Here is a 26985-nt window from a genome sequence, read left to right on the forward strand (position 1 = left end):
AATGACGGCAATAATACTGGCTTGGTTGACAACCATGCGAATGCGTTGTCTCTTACAGAAAAGGTTCTTCTATATTGCTTTTCCTTACCATTTTCAATATAATAGTTTTGCAGGTTGTTGAAAGGTAGCAAAACACAGTGGATTTTATTTCTTTTGTATTTTGATTAGAGTGTCTTCCTTGTGGATTTTTGGGTTTGTTTTGCTGATTCTCTTTTGATATACAGTAAACAAGTCTATATTGTTTAATTTTACTGTCCTGGTACATCTGTCAGTTCATCCTTCTCTGGTATTTGATGGCTCATGCATATAGCTTCTCTTTCATATAGAAGATCGAAATACTGACATCTTTCTTCTTTTGTAGTTCTTCCTCTTGGGAGGCACTGTCTATCCCCAGCTAGACATAAGCATGAACGGCCTTACTGACTCTTCCTTCTCCAGCTGCTGGCCAGATTTTGCCCTGTTAGAGACAACAGACTCTCTTTCTCAGGGACTGCAGAGGGCTTTTGAAATTCGTTTTCTGACAGGCTTTAACAAAAGTGTCTTTGTTAGGAGTTAAAGTGCAAGGCTAGCATGTAAAGGTCTTGATTCAGCTAAGTGCATTCCAATTTAAACACCCATTTAATGAACTGGATAGATCATAAGTATGCTTCGGTAATATCTTTTCTGTGTTAGATGCAGTGAGCGAAGGACACAGTTTTCATAAATGCAGTTATTAGTGACTCCATTTGAAGCCTACCAGGAGCGTGCATGCTTCGTGCTTGTGGAAATCGCTCTAGCTGGGAACATCATTACTGGGGTGAGTATAACCTGAGGAAAGGCTTGCCATCATTTTGAGATCAATTTTTAACCAAAATTCCATTCTGGTTATTTACATGGAGAGTCTGAATTGCCAAGACTTCTGATTTCATAACAAAAATGTTTACAAGGAGTAAACGTTTGTTAAAAATATTACAGTGCTTCAGAAAAATGCCTCTTGCTTTTGCTGTTTGGATGGTGGGGGTATCCTGCAGTTGGACCCGGTGCTGAGAACAGAGTCCCATTCATTGCAAACACGAAGGAGCCTCGTGTCTTTATTTGTGTGTGCTGTATGCCAAATAATTTAAACGGTAGAATGCTACAGCCAATTGCAAAGGAATCGATGCACACGGGAGGATGATGTTCATTTGCATCTTCTCCAGACATGTGGTCAGAAATGCCAGTCAGAGCATAGCTGAGCTGGAAACACAAAGGTCACATGAAAACACTCTTCAGGATCTGACAGATGTAGGCAGGTCCCTTGGAAGATGTTCAGGGCTAGAGGCTGATCTTGGGTGCCATGTTAAGAGAAAGCAGTAGGATATCATTTCCCAAAGTTGGCTTTGAGAGTAGTGTTTTGAACATTAGTCTCGGGCAGCTTCAAGTTTAGATTGCTGGCACCACCGTGGATCATCTGCACTAACACAGTAAACGTCAAGGCAGTCTGTTTCTTGAAGTCCAGGTACAGTGTGTCTGCTTCTCCGCTAGGTCTTGTGGTCTCAACGTGAGCATGGTGACTTCCATAGTCGAAAGAAAAGATATTGCGTGGAGAGTGCAGAGCTAACTGCAAGGCTGGAAGCATAGTGGAGAGCAGTCAGGTTCAATGGAGTCCATTTGAAGAAGTTTGTGGGTTATGTTATAGTATTCTTGCTCGCTATCTAAAAGATGCAAAGAACCTGGCTGTGCTCACACATGATGTGGTTTCTAAAGCAAAGCTATGAAATAGGTTTTCATATTCATTGAGTTTACTTCACAGCAAAACAAGGAATGTCACTAGCTGTATTTGTCACAGAAAGAGTAGTCAATTTACCAAGATTGATTTACCTGTTCAATAAATTGGTTCTTACTAGTTTAGTATTGTTGCAGATCTGTTTTCCTTCTTGTACTTCAAATGCATGTATTGTGTTGATGACATTTTTTTTTTAAGCATTTAGGACAGATACAAACTTGCCTTACCTCAGCAATTCAGTAGAATATAACTAATCTATTGGCAAATACCACACAGATTCTTTTTTAATATCTTAGATAGAAAAGATGCAGGAATGAAGGGTCAAGGAAAAATGAGACGGAGAACACAATTGATCATAAGAAGTGATTTCCCCTCACTTATCTAGTCAAGCAGTACACAAGGTAATTATGTAAATACTCCAAATTTCTGAAGTCTTTTAGGAGTTCAGATGAAACTGTCAGAAATGGGTTTTGGACTGTATGCATAATTTTCATCTAATGCAGCTTTTGGCTTCAGCTGGCTGTTTCTTTGAAAAAACTTTCAAAACGGTAGGGTTGATCAAATTGTGAAATGTAATTTAAAAAAAAAAGACAGAAACAGGCTGTTGTTAAGCTTGAGAATGGTAACAATATTTCAAGATAAATGAAAATCTAATCATGCAGTTGCTTCTTAATAGCAAGAAATATGAAATGAGATTGACATATGTGTCTTCAAAAATTGAGGCAGACAAGATATAGCACAGAAACCTTCATCCATTGATCAAGCATGTCCATCAGTGATGGATTTATTGTATTGTAAATGTCATTTACTCACTGAGGTATATAAAACAAATGTATGATTTTTAAATATCCATCTGTCAGATGACTAAGAAACAAGGATGAAGTTCCTCTGCGGGCTTTAACCAGTGCAATGTTCATAGCTGATGCCTGGAGGGCCAGAAAAGCTGTCCTCAGCTGCTTAGAACATGAGGATTGATGGTAGTTTTTATTTCTTTCTGAGGCTTTTTCCCTCTGGAGGGAAAAGTAATAGAAGTTGGATATTTTCAATAGCAAAGTTAGGGATTATAAATTGTAACTCTTTGGTCTCTTACTTTTTAAATACAAAGCATAAGCAGGTAAAAACAAGCATATCTCTACAGCTTAAAATTTGATTACTTAAATTTTGATGTTTAAGTCCAAAAGAAACAGCTTCATCTCTTTCTTCAGTCTACAGAGAACATTCCTAAAAGGGGCTTGGTCTCAGTAAAATGAAAAGCCTTTCCCCCTCATAGTCTACTGTGTAACACTACTACATAGGAAAAGGAGGAGAATAATCCCTCCTTTATGGAAGCAAATGAAGCTGGACTGAGGGCATCTTTGAAGTCCTTAAGAATCTCTCATGTCCATATGAATAAACATGAGTTCTATTTTTAAGATCTCTTTCAAACATATGCATAAAATGAAGGATATTCCTGGAGCGAGACAGAACGTGGAAGGAGCAATGACTCAACTAGAAAGGTCACAAGCTTCATTTAATGTTGAAATGTAGTGACGGGAACAAATCTTGTCCTGAACCTCTTCAGTGATGCTGTGTTTTAAGCCTTTCACCTTGGAGGGCATAACTTTCTGGGGGGAGAAAAGACGAATGAGATTTTTGGGATGGGAAAGAGATGGCTTGTTGCTGAACCGTTAAGAGCTGTCAAAGAAAGTTCTTAGTGATTGTAGTAATGCCTTGAGTGTAGGTGTAGGACCAGTGGAGACCAGCTGCTGGGCACAAAAGACAAGGTGATGCAGCTGAAGATCACAGAGTACAGGAGTGAAAGAGAAAGTACCAGAGAAAAGGTCTTGGTGATAGAAATGATAGTGTTCTAGATTATGGCAATATTGCAGTGAAATAATTCATTCTCATGGCTGTTTTCTCTCTTTGTCTTCCATTTGATTGCAAAAACTATTGGAATTGTTTGCCAAGCACTTGAAAGCATGTGCGTGTGGCAGTAGCAGAATACTACTGTCGAAACAGTTAAATGACATGGATGAGCATATACTAAATTGACAAGACATCAATATAGCACTATATATATTTTTGGGTATTCAGGATCATTTGCTCTTAATTTTTATTAATTGTTAAAGTTGAATAGTCTAAGGGATCTACAAGGGGAGAAGATTATTTAAGCTGAGAAACTGGACCTGCTTTCCTGTGTGAATACCATTTTACTAATCTCCTAACAGAATATCTGCTATTCTGCTAGACTCTAATTGCAATACAGAGAAAAATAGTAAAGCTCAGATGAAAAATCAATGCCTTTTTTTCTGAAGGAGGGAAGAAGTAGTCCAAGAGTCATAGATAAAGACCTGATACCTGGAGGCCCTTTTGCATCTGGCAGTTAGCTCTGATGGAGATGATGTCTTAAGCAGTTGTCCATTTTGTTCTTAATACTCATAATTTTTCCAGTCAAGCATTTATAAAATTCCTCTAGAGAAAAAAATTGTGGACAGTTGTCTAATCATAGAATCATTTAGGCTGGAAAAGACCTTTAAGATCATCCAGTCCAACCATTAACCTAACATTACCAAGTCCACCACTAAACCAATTAAGGGTAGAGTAGCAACCCCACGCCTCCTGGCTTGATGGCTGGATCATTTATAATGAAAGTAAAAACTAGGAATCATTAAGATTGGAAAGGACCTCTGAGATGATCATTCCAATCATCAACCCAAAACCCCCATGCCCACTAAACCATGTCCCAGAGTGCCACGTCTACCCGTTTTTTGAACTCTTCCAGGGATGGTGACTCCACCACCTCTCTGGGCAGCCTGTTCCAATGCTTGACTACCCTTTCCATGAAGAAATTTTTCCTCATATCCAATCTAAACCTCCCCTGGCGCAGCTTGAGCCCGCTTGTACGCTCCTCTTTTTCCTTGTATCCTGTGGAAAAATTTCATAGGCCAGCGAGGTGTTGGTTATTCAAATTATTATGAAGTAATTTATTATAGCCCGAGTATGCTTCTGATTATTCCACATTTACAATAAAATTAATAAATGCCTTTTCATTCTGATTTGCTGGTCTGGATTTGAAAGGCTATTTTTCTATTAACAAAAAATGGGTTTCAGTTTATCAGGGTGCATTAGAAAACTGTATCTTATGGTTGTGAGGTGTTCTACACTATATGGTCCAAACACATGTCTCTTAGGAAAAGCTTAGGGAAGATGGAGAAAAGCATCTAATACTGAACTCTGAAGCCCTGGTATGCAAGTTGAAGGGCAGATTTATGTTTTCCTTTTTTGTTGATGATTTTACTGTTTTCTAGATGTCTTATGTGAGCCATTCAGTACTGTTTTCAAAATCTGATCAAATGCATAGCATTGCTCCAAACCACATAGCCAGGTGCAAATGTGGTACTCCTAATCACTTGGAGGAGGGAGACAGGGGAAAAATCTTGCACTTTCTGCCATCCCCTTCTGCAATCCATTTTTCAAAAGAGTTTTCCTGATATTCAGCTTTTGTCTAGAAGAAAGAGTGGGAAAAATTTTCGCCTCCACCTTCTGCCCCTCTAAAATAGGGTAAGGAATGGCACCATCTTAATCAAAGCACTGTAAACAAAACTGGAAATTTGAGAGGAATTAAAAGGAGAACATAAGGTTGCATTTGAACAAAATACAAAACTGGAAATTTGAGAGGAATTAAAAGGAGAACATAAGGTTGCATTTGAACAAAATACATAACAACCAATGTTTACAGAAGTGAGAGATGATAATATTGATTAGAGTCAGCCAGAATTCTGAGCATTTGGAGACTTCCCACAGCCTTCATCTGCTTAAACATTTTTCTGCGGTTGGCTGTCTACCTAGAAGCCAGTTTGTTGCACTTTTTGCTTAGAAATGCATCACTTTATCTACTGCTTTGCTGCTCCTCTGATACCTACTGCACCGATTTGCCAGCAGTTGGCACATTTGCTTAAGGAACGAGTCACCTTGCTGAACCTCTTGCACAGCAAGATACCCCATGGATTGCCTCCAGGTTCAGAAGTTGAAAAAGAATTATTTTCATTAAGTTTCTTCGGAGAAAATAAGGTTTAACTTTCTGGGCAATAAGCGTTGTCCTTCCTGTGAGGAGATGCAACTTGATATCTCCTAAGGCTTCAGGTGGAGAGTTGCTTCAGGAAAAAAAGGAAAACTGAAAGCAATTGGGTCCTTAAGAGTCTCTGCTCTCAAGACTAGGCAAGAAACTAGACTTTGCTTTGGAAAGATAGGATCAGCGTCTGGTGGGCTTTGCTTACCTGGGACGGTTTTTCTCCCTGGTGCCACAGTAGAATGATAACTGTGCCCCAGGTGGCCTCTTCACAGGACTTGGCTGTTATCACAACAGCATTCTGAACAACTAAATGACAATAAAGTGTTTTAAATGGCTGAATTTAGCATGAAGTGAATCAACCAGCGTACAAATTTGATTTTTTTTTTTTTTTTTTTTTTTAAATTTGTGTGGAGTCTCATCTATGGTATAGCAACCCATATGGTGCATTCAAGGGTAAACATACTGAGCAGGTGCTTCTTTGCTGGCTTGGAGGTCTGAGTCACTGCAGTCTCTCTTTGAGAATGAACTGCCGTGGATGATACTCTGTAGAAGTTTGCAGTTGAAATACCATGATAAATACATGCTAATGACAATGTAGGCTGCAGTACATAGAAATGTGTCTTGTTGTGCAGAGAAAGGAGGAAGGTTATGGGCATTTGAAAAGCAGTTGAAGGCAGACTCGTAGAGTTGCACAGTCGCTGGGTTAGCTGGCGGTTGATTAGACCAGTCTTAAGTAGTTAACCTAAAATGACTTACATTGTATGATATACAGTATTTGTCTTTTCCTCATTTGTGTCATGTTCCATTAAGAAGAGTAGGCCAGGATCAGTGCAGGCAAACCTTTTTGGCATGCAAGGAAAGCCTGTGGTCTCTTGTGGTCTGTGGTTTCTTGGGGACCAGAGAAATTGCACTTTGATGCAACAGAGAAAGCCACTTAATTAACAAGGAGCAAAAACACACCTGGAAAGACGCAGTGTGTAGGGAGATGCTTGGCTTTTATGCTTTTACTTATGTTCTGTCACACTTAATCACTTCGGCTTTCTTCTACTGAAAATGTTGATTATTCTACCTGTAATAAACTTGTAATCGATTCTTCTTGTTCTGAGCATAAAAGCCTTTCTGTCATCTTTGGTCTGCTGTCTGTAAGGAGAGGATCTGAGAGGCTCTGGATCATACTTTTGTCTTATCCAGGGTCCTCTAACAACTTTTCTATTATTCTGCAGCAAGCAACTACAAATGTGGTTTGGTTTTTTTTATTGCACAGTCTGCTAGTGCCAACATCTTTCCATTTCTAGAACATGGGAGAGACTAAAATACATCACCTTAGGTAATACAGCAGCTTCGTTTGTGATTCAGTTTAATAATATTTGTGTTACTTGAAAATGATTGTAATCTTAATGACAAGAGGCTATTTTGCCTGCTTTAAAACTAGCCTTAAGGTACAAAGTTAAGCAGAGACTTCTTTAATATCTGTTTATTCAGGTATTTATCTAAGTCTTTCTATTGTAGATCTCCTTAGTTACTATCCCAGATTACATGGTGCTCTCCAGAGCTGCAAGGAGAGGTGCATTGCTTGTGATTACCTCCACAAAGTTCCTGGGCATCTCTTAAGTGGAGGCATTGAGTGAAGTGGATCTCTGGCAAGACTTCCTTAACACAGCATGACTATTGAACTACAGATGGGACCAGGGGCAGCATGGGACAATAAACTATGACAGTACCAGGAATGGAAGGATGGGATATGTAAAAAGCTGGGTAAGAGTGGAATCTCAGGCAACAAGGAAGGCAAGTTGGAAGGTTTAACAGCTGGTTTGGTATTCCCCAAACACTGAGTGCCAATAAAAATGAGGACAATAAAAAACTGCTATTTTTGACAGGAATTTGTTCTGAAGCACTCGGTGTCTTTATTTTTACTTGCTTTCAGTCAGGCAGAGTCTAATTATGAAACTGCCTGTCGCACAGGAATTCGAGAAGTACCTGCACCTCTCCTAAGGAGGCACCATGTCAGAGAGGTCAGGTACAGGCCATGTTCTCACTGTCCTGTTTTTCACTCTTAAATCTCACTGCAGGTGAGAGAGAGAGAGAAGTTTGTGATTTTGGGGTGGCCAGTGGCATCCCCAGTAAGAGACTGGGTCTAGTATGAAGGACTCTGGCCAGGTCTCCTGGTAGTCTCTGCTTTTGATGGAAGTAACTGAACTTTGCTAAGTGAAGGCAGTCACTCAGTCTGGACCAGAGTGTGACCATGACATCTATAGAAAATCCAGAGTCCTCCAGGAGGAGGGGCATGTACAGCAGGAGGTTGTGGGGGAGCAGGGACATAAGAAAAAGGAGTGTAGGAGCAAGGGCAGGGGGTAAAGCAGTACAAGCTGAAACAGCACTTGTGGCAGGATTGCATTGCTCTGCAGGAGTTTAAGTGATATGTGCACAGCAAGGCCAAAGAGGATCACAGAAGCATCATTAGCTCAGACGAATTCCCTTTGCAAGTGAAAGATAATATTGCAACAGAACCATTTCATTTAAATGAGATGCTTAGATGGGTATCATACTGACTTATCTAAATGTCGATACATATCTTTAAACAAGGTACTCTGCAGGTAAACGGGTAAAACTCAGGATTTATGGTGTTCCCCTCTGTTAGGCAAATAGCTGGGCAATCAAGTTATTTCAACTGAAAATAAGTATCCTTGCATTGTTAGAAATTTGAATATCAGAGTTATGTAGTTTACAGATATGCCACAAAAAAAAAGGGAGGGACGAGGGGTGGAGGGGGTCCCCGTATGATTTGTTACCTGAGGGCTTCCACAGCTGAATACAACTTCATATGCAATAACCTTGTGAGATGTTGGCTGCAGATCATGGCAGTATGCAGCAATAGCCTGAAGTCACTGTCCTAGATGAATGCTTCTTCTGTGATGAAATAGACAGTATCTTCACAAAAACCCAAGAAGACAGGAAGAGCTAGTTGGTCTTTTTGTCCAGGGAACTCCTACAGCAACAGCAACTATTTAAAAAATAAAATAAAGTTGAGAAACTGAGCCTTATCTTCCTCGGTGTCTTTCTTCCACTCACAGGTTCAAACACCAGCAGAGGTGACCTCATATGTTAGTGAATATTGTTAGTTTTTAGATTCATTACTAGGTAACAAGGAGTTACCATTTTTTTTGAATCAGTGATACAGAGACTCACATAGATTAATCCAAGTCACTCAGAACTTGAATGCTAAATTGTGTCAAGCTCCATAATAGCAGAACATGGAGCTGTTGCCAAATTCACATTTTTACAAACGGTTCCTCTGTTTTATTATGTGTCCTTTCTGGTTTTGAACATGCCACCTGCTTTTCCATAAGCAATGCTCCCAAACTTCAGGAATGTCAACCCTAAGGTGGAAGAAAATTGTTGATCTTGCTCCCCTAAGTTGTTTTGCCTCAGCTAACTCAGGTAATTTGGGGGCTCAAAGGTACTGGTACTTCTTTTCTTTTCTTTTTTTTTTTTCAGTGGGCTGAGTCAATATTAATGACTGTGGTCTGCTGGGTATCTGTTGAAAACTAAGTTACTGCTGTAACTGTAGAAGTGTAAGTACTAGTGATTTTCCTGTTCCACCAATTCAGATAGAATATAAGGAATGAGTGGGAAAAGAGATTTTCCTCAATGCTGCTGACTAGCAGTTTTATTACAGGTATCTATCCCTGGTAAAACAGTTGCCTCTCAAGGAGCTACTTGGGAAATGAGAGAAAGGGGAGCAAGAAAAAGGGGCAAGAAAAAGCAAGCTGGATAAAGGATGGTGCAGGGCAATGAGTAGTGCATCACATATCAATCAGCTTGATGGATGCTGTGAAATCTAGGAAGCAGGTGAAGGGGGAAGCTGCCTTGCTTGTTTTAAATTTAAAAAAAAAAAAAAAAAATTCATTCTTCAGATGTAGGTGGGAGTACAATACACAGCAGTATAAAACTACTGGTGAACATGCATTTTTCCAAAGCTGTCTGTGGCCCTTGCACCTCAGTTACACTTCAGTTAAGTATTTTTTTAATGAATAGAACATATATATATAAATTGTGTATGTAATGTAATGCCTGCTTGTTTAGATCATCAAAGTTCTTTTTAATTGTTTGTGGAGTTTTCTTTGTGGCTCGTAAGTGGCTTCTGACCAGGTCTTGTGTTGAACACTCCAAAAAGTAGACTGATGTGGTCATTGTCTGGTAGGATTATTTGGTCTTTGGAGATGCCATCACAGTAATGTGTTTGTGGTACAAAACCGTAGCCAAGTTAGTTCTGTCTACCAAAACTTATTTGGGGTTGGTATAACACAACTTACACAGCTTTAGTGCTAATAGGTATGATTTAGGTGTTGTTTAAGTACCTTTTGTTTCCCCTAGAGTATTTAACAGGGCAGAAATCTACTATGGAGAGATGGTATTGGTTGCATAATGGACTTTAATGTTGTAAGTATATCTGTCAAAATTGAGGGCAACTATGAACATAAGAACAGAACTTACAGACTTACATTTTCCTGGAAATGCTGGTGACAAATACTATCAACAGTAGGGTTTTTCACTTGGGTTGCCCAAAGCATGCAATTACAGTGATTTAGCAATCTGTTATTTTTACAAACGTGTATTTTTAAACTTGAAAAGTTTTCTATAATTTAGTGTGAAATTGTACTTTTCTCTGTGTTTCTACAGTTCCCATAAATGCGCTGTTCTAAGTTTACACAAGTGTTAAAAGTCACTGTAGGAGCTACTGAGCACATAAGTATGCACTCTATCACCTTTGGAGTGCCTCTGAAATACGCTGAGAGAAGAAGCCAAAGCAAGAGAAAGACAGTTTTGCCCAGGCACTGTGACAGCAAATGCCCCTTTTGAGCCAGGTGACTTGAGTGCCACTGCTCATATTCAACAAAAGAATTCTCCTGGTCCAACTTCTGCCCTAATCTAAGTCAACACGGTTGCCTTGTGATGAAATTGTTTGATGAAGGTTTTGTAAAATATGACTTGAAGGCAGTGCTGCATGTGGAGCTTAAAACAGACTTTTTTGTGCAAAACACTGTAATGATTACAAGGGCTTTTTTATCATTTATTTACTGAGGTTATGGCAGTTGTGCCATAGATCTTTATCCTTGTTTGAGAAGCTGTGTTTTTCCATTTGTGTGTGCTTTTGGTTTTGCTTTCGCCTCTGCAGCTGGTCCTGCAGTAGCTAGAACTTCTGATTGCTTGGATGGAGGTTACCACAGGTGGTGGAAGGGGAAGGCGTGCAATCTTATGGGGTCCCTTTGACAGTCATAGAATCATAGAATCACAGAATGCTTTGGGTTGGAAGGGACCTTTAGAGGTCATCCAGCCCAACCCCCCTGCAATAAGTAGGGACATCTTCAACTAGATCAGGTTGCTCAGAGCCCCATCCAACCTGACCTTGAATGTTTCTAGGGGTGGGGCCTCCACTACCTCTCTGGGCAACCCGTCATTGTAAAAAATGTCTTCCTTATATCCAGTCCAAATCTACCCTCCTTCAGTTTAAAACCATTACTCCTTGCCCTGTCACAGCAGGCCTTGCTAAAAAGATCGTCCCCATCTTTCCTATAGGCCCCCTTTAAGTACTGAAAGGCCGCAATAAGGTCTCTCCACAGCCTTCTCTTCTCCAGGCTGAACAACCCCAGCTCTCTCAGCCTGTCCTCGTAGGAGAGGTGCTCCAGCCCTCAGATTATTTTTGTGGCCTCCTCTGGACCCGCTCCAACAGGTCCATGTCCTTCTTGTGCTGAGGGCCCCAGAGCTGGATGCAGCGCTCCAGGTGGGGTCTCACCAGAGCAGAGTAGAAGGGCAGAATCACCTCCCTCGACCTGCTGGCCACGCTTCTTGTGATGCAGCCCAGGATATGGTTGGCTTTCTGGGCTGCGAGTGCACATTGTTGGCTCATGTCCAGCTTTTCATCCACCAGCACCCCCAAGTCTTTCTCCGCAGGGCTGCTCTCAGCCAACTGTGTTGTGGGAATCATTGCTTATTTTATATATTCTGAATTTAGTGGGTAAATCTATTCAGAAATATGTTATTGGATGTGTTGGTTTTCCCTTTTGTCTGTTTTTGATCCTGTATACTGAAAAGTCTTCCAGTTTTTTGGTCGTAAGAGTGTTGTGGAGTCATCTTCTATCATATGGCACAAAAATAGTTGCAGGACTAAGTAATTTGGTGTGGCACTTTATTTTTTCCATCTGTGCCCTGAACTGTAACCTAGTAAGAAAGACCCATGCGTAATGATTTAAAGCAAACCAAAATACACTACATGTTGGGTTTTTTTTCCTCTCTCTCTTATTAGCTGGTAGAGCAGAATCATGCTAGAAGCTTGGCTGAGAACAGGCATTATTTTAGTATCTTCCCAGCATGAGTCAAGTCAACAAGGAAATCTGAATCCAGCTTCTAGTTGTTTTTGTTTCTTTTTTTTTTTTAACAAGGTCACTGAATAAATTAAAAGAACTCCCTCCTGTTTACTGAAATAATTGAAAATGCTAGGCTCTATATAATTTCCTTCAAGTGGCCTTATTTTCTCCAATAAACTAGGAGTGTGGCTGCATTAAGGCAAACAAAGCAAAATACGTTGAAATCCTTGCTAAACTGATAGCTGTGTGGTCTCCGTCAGAGTATCTGTGACAGAGGCTCTATTCAAAATGCTTCTTTTTTGCATAGAAGAGGAACTTGCATCAGGGGATCTCTGAGAGCTATTGGTTCATCCTCAGTTAAAAGTCCTTGAACCCTTCCTTATGGTAGAAGAATGTATATTGTATTTGCCTTTCATAATAAGTGCAGTGGTGTAGATACAGCCAAGAGTTAAGAAGGGTAAAAGCTGAACTGGAGAAAATAGAACTATGTAGGGATTGGCCTCCTAGGTTACTAAAATACTGTATCAGTTTTTACTGTTTTTTCATGAGGAACACCAGAGTATTGCAACACTCTGTATCTGTCTTTAATCAGCTGGATATGAACATGTATATTCTGCGAGTGCAAGGTTTTTTTAATTTCCTTTTGCATCCTTGGGTAATGAGATTGCTACTGGATCCTACTTAATTATTCCCCTTTTCATTTCTTGTGCAGCACTGATTTTTGTCTAGATAAGCAAGTTGCTTTTATAGACATTGCTTTGAATTAGCAAGCTTTTTTCAGTATAATAGTCTTCCATTTTAGAAATGAAGCAAATCCACTTTTTTAACATCAGTTTGTACTTCAGACATTATTTCATGGGGAGTTTTAGGGAGTTGCCAGTCTTAAACTGGTTGACTGAAGAAAAGCAGATTATGCAACTTTTACATTTGCAGGTTTTTTTGCCAGTTAAAACTCCAACCCCCCTACCACTTGACCAATCTTGCAGCCCTATGAAGACCTCTCCCAGTTTTTCCTTTTACTTTGTATAATTTAGAAACATGTTTCCAAAGGGATACAGTTATGTTCCCAATACCTTTAATTGTATTCCTCTCTTTTGCAAAAAGGAAGAACCTAGTTTGCAAAAAAAATTACACCAAATACCTCCTTTTTTTTACACAAGTCAGGGACTGACTGTATTTGTATCATCTCACTGTTTCCGAAACACCCGTTGCAGTGACTCAGACATAATCCCCTAAGGAGTGAAAAGAACATTTAAAAAATAAAGAAGCATGCACTGAACTGGCGCTAGAAAAGCTGGCAGGAAACCCTAGATCTAGCCCTATAGAAAAAAACAATGATCTGTTGGAAAAAAACTTTTTTTTTTTTTATATTACTGTATGTAAACAGCTTACTATGTGTCCTTTATAAAGATGTAATGAGATGTTGTTGTTTGTCTCCAGATGTGAGAGAATTCACAGATTTTTTTGCTTCTCTCCTCTCATTTTTGGACAACCTAGAAGCACAGTATTCAGGTGTATGTCGTGCTCACTTCTTCTGAGCCCTGCCTTCACCTTGTTGTCATTGATTTGTCTCTTCCAAATTTTTTCGAATCATTTTAAGACTACCTTGTTTTTCCACTTTAGAAAGGTTGTTGTGGTTTATTTTTTTTAATATGCATGCCATCCAGTCTGACTGTAATTGTTGTATGAATCTTTTAAAAGTTTGATACAACATTTTTAGCTGAGCCAAACTTTTAATCAGTGAGGCATACTTTAAAAATTATTTCACTTTTTTGATATGTCATTAAAGCATTTAAAAAAAAAAAGGGGGGGGGGAAGTCATAATTCATAAAAGAGAAGAAGCTCTAGAAGTTCCTCCACTAAGGCATTGTGGCTTATATGATGACCAAAATAGTTCTTAGACTGTGGTTTGACTTTGCTTTTTTTCCGGACAGTATTTGGAAAACCTTTGTCTCAGTTCTCTCTGGAGAAATGAATAACCTCCAGGAGCTGTGGTCTGCACCACACACTTAAACACTGCTAGTTCCTTTTTTTCTGTTTTGTAAAAATGCCCATAAAATGCTGAGATGGAGTTAATTTTCTTCATAGCATCTCATGTGATGCTGTGTTTCAGATTTGTGACCGGGGTGAGAGGGAGGAGTGAGCAGCTGTATGGTGCTGAGCTGCCTGCAGGGGATAACCCACAACAAATGCCTTCTGTCATATTTGTCCTAGGTGCATAAAGATTGGAGGAAAGAAGTGAATGAGTGTGTCTGTGTGTTTGTGTATAATTTTCTTGTTTTACGCAATATTTTCCCAGGCCTACAAAAATGGAATATATTTAGTGTCTGGAAGGGAACAGCAAATAAATGCATTATAATGCAAATTGTGCATAACAGTTACAATGAGGCTAAATGTAATACAACACAAGTCATAGTTCTGACAACAGCAAAATAAACAAATTACTTTTGAGAAGTGTTACAGTTCAGTCAGAGGACTAGCTAAGTGGAAGCTCGTAACTTTTATAGGTGATGGAAGTGGAATGAAAGGCTATTTAATTTCATACAGACCAGGGGCATAAGAAATTCCCGCCTGCCTGAAACTAGTGATCCAGGATGGTGTCTGAGAGTGGCAGTGTGTAAACCTGGCTGCTTTCTATGCTTCCTTCCCTTTGGATTCTTCCAGCATCCACAGCTGTTGAATTAAGAGTTTTTAGAAGATACCTCCCTGCCCAACCCTTTTACAGTCCCCTTATGGACCTGTTACCCATCACGCTGTCTTATCCCTTGTTCAACTGTACCGGCTCTCTCCACAGCCTCCTGTGCAGCATATTCTAGGAGATCACTGTGCAAAGAACATTTTTTGGTTGATCTCCTGTCAATTTTGTCAAGCACCTCAATTCTCATATTTAGCGTAAACAGTGGGTTTCCATTCAATTTATCCATCACCTTCATGATTTTCTAAACTTCAATTGTATACCCCTCAGCCATCACATCTCTAGACTGCAGAGTCTTAAGATGAAAGGCCAGCATTTCTGGCCTTTCATCTCAAGACATCTATCTACCTTCTCCTTCATTCTGGTTGCCCTACTCTGTACCTTCTTTCTCTAACTCCTTTTGAGATGTGGAGACTGGAACTAAATATTACTGAAGACATGAATGCCTCAAAATTTTATGCAGTCAAACTTATGCTCTCTTTAAGTATCCTTCCTGATGATGCCCACCATTTTGTTGGCTCTTTTAGCTGCCTCCGCATTCAGGAGGAATTAGATGCAAGTTGGTAAGAGCTGAGTGCTCAGCAGTGTTCTGACAATCAAGTGGCAAAGCCTATTTTGATTTCTAGGGTAAGTGTGAGATGATGCTCTCTTCAAAAGTCCTCTCAGGGCTTTATTTAGATCCATGGCAGCCTTCTACTTTCTTGCAAAACGTGCCTTTTCACGAGCCCTTATCCTTCCCTTTCTCACACTGGCTTTTGAGTTCCTCAAAAAATGGCGATGGAAGAACAGAATAATTAACACTTCTGCATTTTGTATGCCTTCCCTGTTTAAACTAGAGCAAGCAGAGAGGTCAGAAAGTTTCCTGAATTTGAATTGGAGCCAGTCTGACTCCCATTGTTATCATGTTAACCTAGACATATTTTATACTGGATTTTTCTTAATAGCTGAAGTTTTATTATGCAGAATATGAGGAAAATGCTGTAATGTAGTAGTAAGTATCGTGTGGTTTAGTTAAACATGGACATGAGTCAGCATTGTGCCCTTGCTGCAGTAAAAGCAAACTGCATAATAGGTTACACTAGGAAGAGCTTAGCCACCAAGCAAAGGGATGTGGTTTGTTTCCCAGCACATAGGATTAACAAGCCTGTGCCTGGAACGCTGTGTCTGGTTTCTCTTTCTGCACTGGCCGGCACAGGAGAGATGTTAACAAAATGAGAGGAACTAGCAAAGATCTGCTAAGGAGGTTAGAGGGCTGCAGGATGTGACACAGTCATGGGAAGGGTAGAGGAGCTTGGCCTGGTTTGGCTGGAGAAGTTCAATGGGAAATCTAATTGCAGCTTACTCCCCTCAAAGCGGGGTTACAGAGAAAATGGAAATAAAGTCTTCTTGGGGGACAAGAGGCAGTCATCACAAGTTATAACATGAGAAAATTTCTACTGAGGTATGAGGAAAAGCACCTTCATTGTGAGCCTGGTTGAACAACTGGAACAGGTTGTCTAGAGGAACTAGAGGTGTTTGGGGTGTGACTGGACAAGCCTTGGAGAAGTCTGACCTAACTGTGAAACTAGCCCTGCCTCAAGCAGGTTTGAATAGGTGACATCCTTCTAATCTCAACTTTTTCTTTGATTCTGTACTTGTGAATAGATAGTGCGACGTTGCTAAAATGTGTGCATTGTTAGATCACAGTGACTTCTGTAGACAACTTCTATCCTGTTTACAAACAGATAAGTCTAGCAGGAAATCTGAACTTTCGTCAATGTTTGCATGTTGTCCTCTTGGACGGCAGTATTGGAAAAAGCAGTGACTGTATGTTTTGGTGTTCATGGGTGGGGCTGTTGTACTCCAGAGACCACACTCAGACACTTCAGAGCCTTAATGTCTGGTTTCTGCTCAAATCACCCACCCTTGTTGTAACCCCACCAACCTCACTCATCACTGAACATGCCGAGCAGTTTTCGAAATCCCAGCCTTTCTTCTCGGTGAGAACTTCGTATCTCTTGGTGGGGAGGCAGGGAGGAGTGCTGTAAAATGGTAAAGTTGTTTTAAACAAGGATGCAGGAGGTGCCAGTGCCTGTGGCAGCTCTCTTCAGCCCCAGCGCTGCTTTCCCAGGCGGGTCTGTTTCTGTGGCTGTGCAGGAGATCAGGGCTGCATCTCACTTTTGCCTGCTGTCACCCGTGCCTTCAGCTTATGTCATGGCTCTAAAAACAGTGCTGCTGATGCAGTACTGCTTGGTGGGAGCAAGTCGGTAGGGTGAAGGGTAGGGATTAGATGTGGCTCAAGGCTGCTGCTGGTGTGCGTGCCAGATTACACGTAGTCATGGCACTCTTTCCCAGTGCAGGAGCGTGTTGAGGCTGTATCTAGCAACCCCTGAGACCCTGTGGAGGTCTCAGCAGCTGGCACACATAGCCTCAGAAACACCCTGTCCAAGAGCGGCCCCAAGGATGCTGTGCTCCGCATTGTGGCGTTGTCTGCCTCCGTGCCACCCTCTCCTTCCTAAAATGATCTGTCAGTGCTCCCTGCGCATTGCTTTGGTGTGCAGCCTGAACTGTGTTCAAGTTAACATGCCCTATGTGGGTATTTGGTCTTTGGGAATGCTTTAGACATTACTCCATTTCTAGGATCTACTCACCAAGGTAAGTGTGGACACCAGCTGATGATGTTCTCCAGCAGCTGCTTGCTTTAGTAAAACATGTTGATTTAGCCCCTTAACAGAGACTTCTTCCTTCTTGCTTAACATATATTTAGTACCACCTCTCAGTGCGTTAGCTACTGGATTTAAATAAATAAAGGGTCATAAATTTATATGATCTCCTGCTGTTTCTCTGTGTGTATGTATAGGATGACAAGGAAGCCAACAGACCTATGCCAAACAAAGGAGACCATGGACTAGGAAATGAGAAGTTCAAACCAGTGGTACCTTGGCCTCATGTTGAAGGCGTGGAAGTGGACTTGGAATCCATTCGAAGGAAAAATAAGGCCAAAAATGAACTAAATCAACATGGTGGTGATAACAAACAGCAAAACATCTTCCAGAGGCAGTATCTCACATTCAAGCCTCAGACATTTGTATACCGTGATCCTGTTTTACGACCTGGAGTCCTTGGTAATTTTGAACCCAAAGAGCCTGAGCCTCACGGAGTTGTTGGTGGCCCTGGAGAGGAAGCGAAGCCATATGTTTTAGGACCAGATTATAAAGAATCCATTCAAGCCAGCATTAAAGAGTTCGGGTTTAATATGGTGGCAAGTGATATGATCTCACTAGATCGGAGCGTTAATGACTTGCGTCAAGAAGAGTAAGCAAACTTTTTGTTTTCTTTTAGTTCTGTTTTTACAGGATTTAATTATTTTCTTCCATATATCTTAATTGATGCTTAAAATAATACTATTAATTAGGCCAAATACTTAAGGCTTCTTGTCCTGACAGGCAAGAGTGCTGTACTACACCAAATGTTTCCATATATTATTCTTAATGCTGTTCCAATTATTCCTTTCATGAATACTTAATCTATATTGATTTATCTCTGAAGTAATTCATTTCAGTGTCTAATTGCATGTGTTTGCATATTCCAGGTCCAGCCACGGTCTTCGTGGTCATATCTTCTTTACTTAATCCATAATTTCTTAAGATATGTTTGTAAGAAAGAATGCTTTTTCTTCATTATGTCATGCAGAAGTTGCAATACTACAGTGAGTTTATTCAGTTTCGGTTTCACTCCAGTGCTTTAAAAATGTAAAAAAAAAGAAAAAAAAAAAAGAGAAAGAGAACAGAAACAAAGAAATATTGCTGTCTTTAAACAACTCTGCCTAATTACCTGCATTAACAGAAGTATAGATCTGCCATGTGGTGTTTGGGGTTTGGAGCTGGCAGAAGAGTAGTCTTCTAATAGTGTCTCACAGTATTTGTCATAAAGAAGGAAGCAATCTTAGAAAAAACATTTTTTACTTGCTGGGAGGGTGTCTGCTTTGGTGTGTGGAAATTCTGGGAAGTTACTAGCATTTGCTCAATGATTACTAACAGGTTTACACAGTCTGTTCTGATCTTTGGTATATGCTGGAGCCAAGTTTGCTCTCAGGCTAATCTGCATTTGATATAATTTTCATTGTTAAATATCAGCCTAAGGACAGGTCTCTGAGCAAACTGATTGATTGGTAGGGTTTTGTTTGGTTTTTGGGGGATTTTGGGGGGGGTTGCATTTGGAGGCTATATGAATTTAGATGTGAAATGAGGTACTTGCCTGTTTTCACTTACCCCTCATGCCTATTCCCCCATCATGCCGATGCCTGGATTGGGTGCCAACCTCTGGGTTGTATCACTGGCTGGTTACTGAGGCTCTGCTGTGGCCTTTTATAGTGGGTGTTTCTCCATTTTGCAAGGTAGGAGAGAACTGGCCAGCTGTGAGTCTGACTCATGCCTCTACATGTACAGCTGCTTGAATTTACTACCTGGTGTGTACTCATTGAAAGCAAATGAAGCGCAGAGAATCCAGCGTTTCTCTTTCTTCGTGCCGTGTTCCTTGGGTCACTCACTAAAGGTTTCCGCTTGCTGGCACGCAGAGGAGAGGACCATGCTTGTCCACTGGTGGTGGTGAAGAAGCGTTGGCTGTCCGAGGTTCACTTCAGTTTTCTTTCTTCGCCATGGTCAGCTGTTGGGCCTCTGTGCTAAAGAGATTTTTTTCTGAAGGGGAAGAAACAATCTGGGTAACCTGCGTAGGACAGCGTTTTCTTTTAGGAGGTTGTTCCCCAGAGAGTGCTGCTTCTGCTGAGGTGGATGTAGCCACTGGGGCCCCTTTTACAGCAGGCAGCAGGACTAAGGAAGCTCACAGAGAAAAACCATGTACCCGTCTGGTGCTGTGATTAACTGAGCAGAGGGGAGCTGATGCCAGTTCTTGTTAGCAGAGCTTGCTTTGGCCCTGCCTTCCCTAGAGAGAGGCGGAGGAAGGAAGTAGAAGCAAGTTCCCCTCTCCGCTCTCTGCTCCGTAAGGACAGCAAAGCAGAAATGGCAGCATGTGATGTGAAAGTGGGACCAGACTGCCTCTGCCCAGGCTAGTAGCAGCCTCTGCCCAGGCTAGTAACTGCATTTTTGGCAGCAGAGCTAAAGTACTCCCTCCCCTCTGGTTTTCCCCAAGGCAGAGGGCATCAGAGAGCATACGTATCTGCCAGATAGTTCCACACCTATAGCTTCCTGAAGTGTTTTTGGCATAATCTCAGAGTTTGTCTTTATTTCTGTTCGGAAGGAGAGTAATAAATAGAAATTCCCAAAGAAGAATTAAATACTTTGCATACTTTGAGGAATAGGAGGGAGAGCCATGTGACCACTCAGAGCAGAAAAGATGACTTTTAGAAACAGTTTCCTCCAAGCACACTCGCAGATAAGACTTCCATAGAGGTCAAAGCCAGCAGCTCAAATCAAAGTTAGGTTTTATTATTTAATATTCTAATCAAGCAAACAAAATGGCATGAAAACCAATGTGAACAAAAGGCATCTTTCAGACAACTTTTATACCAAATATTTTATGTATTGAATACTTGGGATGCTTGCAATTGCCCTAAATAGGTTAAAGGTTTATAGCTTCTGTATGTCCCCTGGAAACAGCAGAAGAGAGGGGAAGCGATGTTAAGATTGGCTGATATTGCTGTATACTTTAAGGTATCAACATGCTCGCTTTCCTGCTCATCCCCCGATACCAGCGAGAAATGCAGCAAAAGGTAGCAGATTGCCTGTGGGATGCACTATTTACTTCCTCCCACTGATCTGTTTAGTAAGTCCAGAAGCCATTTTGGTTGATAAGGCTGGTCAACATTCAGTTTAATCCTACTGAAGAGCAGTATAATAATCTTTTTTTTGGTTAATGGTATCTTGGCATTGCTAATTGAGGAAGATCTTTCAGGCAAAGACACGGGTTACTTGTTCATAGACATTCAAGTCCAAGTAGACCTTCTCCTTTAGGCATCAAAATTTTTAAGTGTCACCCTAAGCAGTCAGGCTTGTTCAGTGGAGTATGCTTTCCCAGGCAGTGCTAGCAGGAGTGGAATAGTGCTGCAAGAACTGTCTCTCTCAGCTTAAAAGCCCCGTAGCCTTAGGGCTTGTCCCTGCTGGAGGGGGAAGAGGGAAGAAATGCCAATAAAGGGGGATTCAATCCTGCTATGTTTAGATTTGACTTTGGAGTCGGACATGTTGCCAAGATGATTTGCCAGCTACCTTTATTGATTCAGTAGGAACTTCGCTGGTGATTCTGAGCAGTCTCGGCTGCCATAAAAAGCCTTAACTCTTGCTGTGCCCTGTAGAGAGGAGTGACATTGGATGGTGTGTTGAAGTTGTTTGTCAGGTACATCAGAGTATTTCCATTTTGCTAGTACTGCATGCTCTTGCCTCGTGGATTTTAACCAATCTATTTCAAGCTTGAAGGCAAGCAGTTCTGTTGGCATACAGCAAGTCATAGGTCTGGTTAAACAAAATCAAGAATGTATGGGGATGCGTAAAAGTCAGTGTAGAAAATTTCAAATATGGCATCACCTTACTGCAGTCTTTCAGCATTCTGCGGGAGGGCCGGGGGAGCTATAAACAGGGTTTAGGTGGAGCGATACCTCTTTTCCACCTTATTTCTAGTTGCAAAGAAGTAGAGCAGGTTTAGCAGGCCCTGTCCAAAACCTCTGTACAGTTGCTGGAAGAAAACTTTTTCTTAAAACTTGGCAATTTTCACCATTTTTTGATCTTTTTTTATTATCCTGATAGGTGGCAACCTTTTACTTTTAAGAGCAGTCATTTATATTGAATTTTACATGTTGTCCCTGCCTCCTAGCAGACCTGCGATAAAACTAGTGCTAGCTTTAGGGAAGAAGGTTATTAATTTGATTGCTCCCTGGATTTTTTTTTTTTTTCTTTTCATGATCAGGAGTCTGCACAGAGGTAGAGCTGAAGTGAAAACAGAGTGATAAAGTTTCTGGATTATCTTGGATTCGAGAAAAACACACGATGCTAGGGAAATAAAAAATGGACCTAGGTCTGAGGATCAATGCCATCAGGTGTAACAAGGTGTGTCCTCTCAAAAAACCCATAACTGAAGAGAATTGCTGCTAGGGAGAACAAGAACTGAGTTGATTTTCCAGCATAATGAGCCACTTGTCTAGAGTAATTTAAAATAAAATGAAATTTTAAAAATATAGCTACACTGGGTCTGACCAGAGATCATTTTTCTTGACAATCTTGTCTCTGGCTCTGGCCGTTAACGTATGCTTGGGAGAAAACAGACAAGAATGGACTAAGTTTCATTCCTGGCAAGCAGTGGGCTGGGACACTTGAGCCAAAAATTGCAACAGGATTGTCATGCTTCATAGACTTTTTTCTGTGCACAGATTTGTCTTTTAAATGCATTTATACTTTGGAATTAATGACATCCTGAGTCAGTGACTTTTTCCAGGCTGAAGAATGTGGTGTTTGTTCAACCTTTTCTCCTGGATACTGTCATGTACCTGTGTTACTTTGCTGCCCTGTGATATAGGAATATTGAGATCAAGCTACTATACAAATGTTTCACATTCCTTCCTTATTATTACTACCATTCTGTTTGCCCTTTCATTAACTCTGAGCTAAAATGCTCAAAGAGTTATCCGTGTTTGACTCCCAAGATTTTTTTTTTTTTTTTTTTTTTTTGAGTGGTAAGGCCAAGTTTGGGGTCTATCACTGAGTATACACACCAAGAGTGGTCTAACACTCCATATACATTCATTTGCACTTGCAGTGAGCTATCCTGTCAGCTAATTTCCTTGGTAGTGTCCTTGAATTATTCTGCAGCTGTTTATAGTCATTTTAATTGCAACTACCAAGAACTTTTTTTTATTGTTCAGTAATGACCTGGAAGAGGAGGTGGACAGCTTGGATCCCAGCACAGACACTTATGCTGCTACAGTCATAAACTCCCTTAAAAAATGGGAATGAATAGACAGTTTTTACACTTGAGCAGTTACTAATCTAAGAGATCTTCCATCTTACCTTCCCATATTTTGATGAAGACCTTTGCTTGCAAAGAAAGCAAAGAACCTCATCAAAGGCTTTGGAAATTCAGTTACTCTATTATAGGCTTACCTGTGTCCACATAGTTTCTGATTTCTTCAGAAGATGATAATATGTTTCTGTGGTGTGGTTTTCTTCCACAAAAGCCGTGTCAATGGTTTACTAATTTTGTTATTTATTACTAGCTTCTTTTCATCACTGAAGTCAGACTTAGTGGACTGTAATTCTTTAGCTCGCTAGGGCCCTTTTATAAAAATTCATGTCATTTTTTCCTCCTTCTGTTTGTTTGATAACAAGGCTGGTGTCAGCAATTGTTGTACACCACAATAGTTTGTCAATTTATGTTGCATTCTTTTGGAAATACTGGAAAAAAAAGGCAATTTGGCTACTTGTGGCAGAAAAATCCAGTACAAGCTGTCATGCAGATACCTGGTATCCAAATTACAAAGTCCCTAAGCTTTAGGTAGCTGAAGATAGGCGCATATAGTGAGTAGTATCACTGTGTGCTTGCCCTGTTTTTGTTCTCTGCCCTGGGTATCTGGTGTTGGTCACTGCTAAGAGTTCAACGGAAACAACTCAGTGTTCCTGCTTCTGAAGTGGTCTCTTTTCATTTTGATCATCTGTCAGGCCAACAGACTTTCTGGCAGGCATCCTACTTGTGGTGTTTGAAAAAATATTTCAATAGCAACTTTTATACTTAAGTAAGCTATTTCTCAAACTTGTTTTTTTTTTTAAAATCTATCTTATTATTTACATTCAATTTGCCTGAATTAGAGCTCGTTTCTGTTTTCCTTGTTCAGACACCACCCTGTGTATTTAAAGAATGTCTGTCTTACTGCTAACAGCATCTGGGTTTTAATCATGCTGGCTTTCCCAGTTCCTGTTTAGGCTGTTTTCATGATTAATGATAAACACTCTCAGCTTCTAATATGGTGTCTTTGAAAAAGCTCCATGCTACCTGAAAGCATTTACCCTTAATTTATCTTTTTAATAAGCCTGCTCAGTTCCTTATAGTTCCTCTTTTCAAAAGGAGGTGTTACCAGGACACCTCTCTTTTGGCATTAGAACTTCAGTGCGTTGTGGCTACAATTCGAGTGTGGCTCCTACACAGGTATGTCTTCAGCTGAGCTCCATGTTGTGCTGAGGACTCAAAATGTGCTGCTGCTTTTGTGGGTTCTCTGATGTGCTGCCCTATGGAAACACTAACTAGTGATGCCTGAAATGGTAGTCTCTGGAGCACAGGTTATATCTACTATGTCCCCTGAGGCAGTGGAGGTCTCCTGCCTGTGTTCTTCTGCCCTCAAGGTGCTCCAGGTCCTGCATACACCACATCACAGGTGCTGCCCGAGTCCTGTTTGGGCAGCCAGTACTTCTGCATGGTTGCATCGATGGCTTCCCCTTGTCTTCATGCTAGAAGATCCCTGGCACATTTAAGCTCTAGTAATCTGGTTCTGGTTTACTTTAGAGAAGGCCATCCTTCCTGGATAAAGTTAATCAATTCCAAGAATTTCACCAGGTACTAGTGAATTTAAAACATGCTGCTCTGTGGCATTTTCTCATCCAGGCACTGAAGCTCTGCTGCTTTTTTTTGCCATTGCCTAGAAATTTGGTAAATCCAGCTATTTTCTCCCTCTTTCCATTTGGGGGGAAAAAAAAAAAAATGTCCATGTCCTCTCAGCCCCATGACTGAGGATATGAGATGCTGAATGAGTCCTTGGGCCAGGCCTCTGTTGTCCTTCTTCCAATCTCTTTTTTATTTTTTTTTTTTTCCAATACTTTCCATGATGTAGCTCAAGATAGGAAAGGCAAAGCAGGCACAGCACTGGCTGAAGGGGCTGTGGCATTTAGAGCTGTGGGTATCTAACTGAAGAGACGCGCTGCAAAATCAGTCCTCCAATTCAATAGGTTTAAAATAGAGACCTAAGCAAAGTGATTATCGCTCTGTCTGATTTCATGAAGTCTGTGGTTAATTGTCATGTCAAATCAATGAGAAATGTTCCTTCTTATGTTCTTGTGGCAGACATTAGTTCTGCTGCATGACTAAAGCAGAAAGTGTTGAATAATAATCTCGGTGTGTTTAAAAAAATATTAGTACAAATCCCAGTGTTAAATGTTGTCGTTGTGCGTTGGCCTCCTTTTGACAAGGAAAAGTCGAACTGCATTTTGCTTTTTAGATCGTTATCCTAAGTGGATCCTTGCAGGATGTAGCCTTATGCTTGTTATTCCCAATGGCTGCTGTTAATAGCTGGTTAGTTGGGGGAGAAGGCATTAATTTGGAGTTGGAAGCTTTTTCACGGTCAGGATGATGGATGTGCCCTTGGTAAAACCACGTTGGCTATTCCCAATCACCTTCTCCTTCATGCGCTTGGAAATTGCTTCCAGCGGTCATATACTCTGTCATCTTTCCAGGAGCTGAGATTAGGCTGGCTGGCTGTAGTTCCCTGGATCCTTCTTCCTGAAGGTGGGCATGGCGTTTGTCTTTGCCATTCCTCAGGAACCACTGTTAACCACCAGGACCTTGTAAAAATGGTAGAGCGTGACCTCACAATGACATCACAAGCTCTCTCAGCACCCTCCGGTGCAGCCCATCCAGTCCCATGGACTTGTGCTGTGTTTATCCCGTTTGCTGTGATATGTCCAGTGAAGTGATCCCTGACCCACCCTTCCTCTATGGTGGGTATTCTCTCACTTCTGCAGACTTTGCCACTAGATGGAGGGACTTGGGAGGTGTGACAGTAAACCTTGCCAGCAGAGACTGAGGGAAATCAGGTGTTGAGTTTCTCAGTCTTTTCTGTGTCCTTTGATGCTAAGCTGCATCTTATTCAGCAGTAGACCCATGTTTTCTTTAGTCTTCCTTTTGCCTATAAGCCCTTCTCATTGCCCTTCCCATCTCATGGATTTCAACTGGAGCTTGCCTCTAATTCTCTCTGCGTGTGCTCAGGCAGTATTTCTGTGCTTCTTCTAGGTAGCCAGTCCATGCGGCTACTTCCCTACTCTTCCTTTTTGCATTGGAGCTCCATCGGGAGCAGTGCAGCCAGGTGGGCTTTCTGCCACGTCTCTTTGACTTACTGCACGTGGGAATGGACTGTTCCTGTGTTTTGGGGAGGTTGTCCTCAAATAAGTCATTCCCAGGCCCTTTTTGGCAAAGTTGTAACACCTGAAATCATGAACTTCTCATGGTAGATGTTAGGAAACATTTAAGTAATGGTTTCTTTATGAAAGAGTCAAAAAGGGAGAGAAAACTGCCTGATGGACAAAAACACTGATGAGTGTGGAGCTCTGAGAAGAGGCTGTCTGGTGTATGGTTCATTTCAAGAGCTGTACCTGGTTATACAAGACCAAAGCAATGTGAGTTGTTCCAAAGAATCTGCATTGGGTATTTCTAAAAAGAGCGTATCCGCAACGCACTAGTTGCAGTAGCGTCTTTGTAGTTTCTTTTATCTCAAAAACACTAAGAAGCAATGCAAGTTTTTCCTTCATGAAGCTCATTTTCACAGTACAACACCCCCATCTGTATCTGCTGTTTCCATTGGTATGTTTTGCTGGGCTTGGGTCATGCTTATTGCACTTCAGGTTGAAATTTAAGTCAAGAAGCATTCTCTTAAAGTGTATTGTAAGTGATGCTCTGTGAAACTCCCTGTCTGTCTTATTACTAACTTACATTACTGTAGAGCCCTTAAGCCGGGGATGTTCATGCTGTTGATCAGATTTCATGCCAGGGTAATTAACTGTGTTGGCTGTAAGAAAGGATCAGTGCTGAACATGCTTTGCTCAGATGTGATATGCTGTCGTTATCTAACCATGGAAGACTTGCTTACAAATTATTCTTACTGACCCAGAGGGGTTTAGTCTTATGACTCTATTTAAGCTAGGGTTTTTGTTTTTTTTTTTTTTTTTTGACAGCTTCTTTTGACAAATGTTACGGGAATTTTATCTTGAGTAGTTTGACTGGGAGAGGAGGCATCATGACTCTTTGTGAATGTTTATGGCATGAGACAAATTAATCTCTTACTGGGTTTGTTTTTTTTTTTTTTTTTCAATATGACAATAGATAACTGCTGTCTGTCTACTCACCAGCGTGAACCAGAATTTCAGCTGCATCACCCACACACATCTGT

The 26985-nt window shown here is 40.9% G+C and overlaps 1 protein-coding gene across 2 annotated transcripts in view; it reads left to right on the top strand.

Moving 5' to 3' along the window:
- The window catches only part of GALNT7 (polypeptide N-acetylgalactosaminyltransferase 7), a 73294-nt gene that overhangs the window by 16306 nt on the left and 30003 nt on the right, over positions 1-26985 (top strand). For both annotated transcript variants that reach the window (XM_075709510.1, XM_075709509.1), the window contains exon 2: positions 17695-18149. In XM_075709510.1, the coding sequence (XP_075565625.1) occupies positions 17695-18149 (455 nt within the window). The remainder of the gene's footprint in view (positions 1-17694; positions 18150-26985) is intronic.

This window comes from Pelecanus crispus, chromosome 4 (assembly GCF_030463565.1).
Source record: "Pelecanus crispus isolate bPelCri1 chromosome 4, bPelCri1.pri, whole genome shotgun sequence".
Lineage (NCBI taxonomy): Eukaryota > Metazoa > Chordata > Aves > Pelecaniformes > Pelecanidae > Pelecanus > Pelecanus crispus.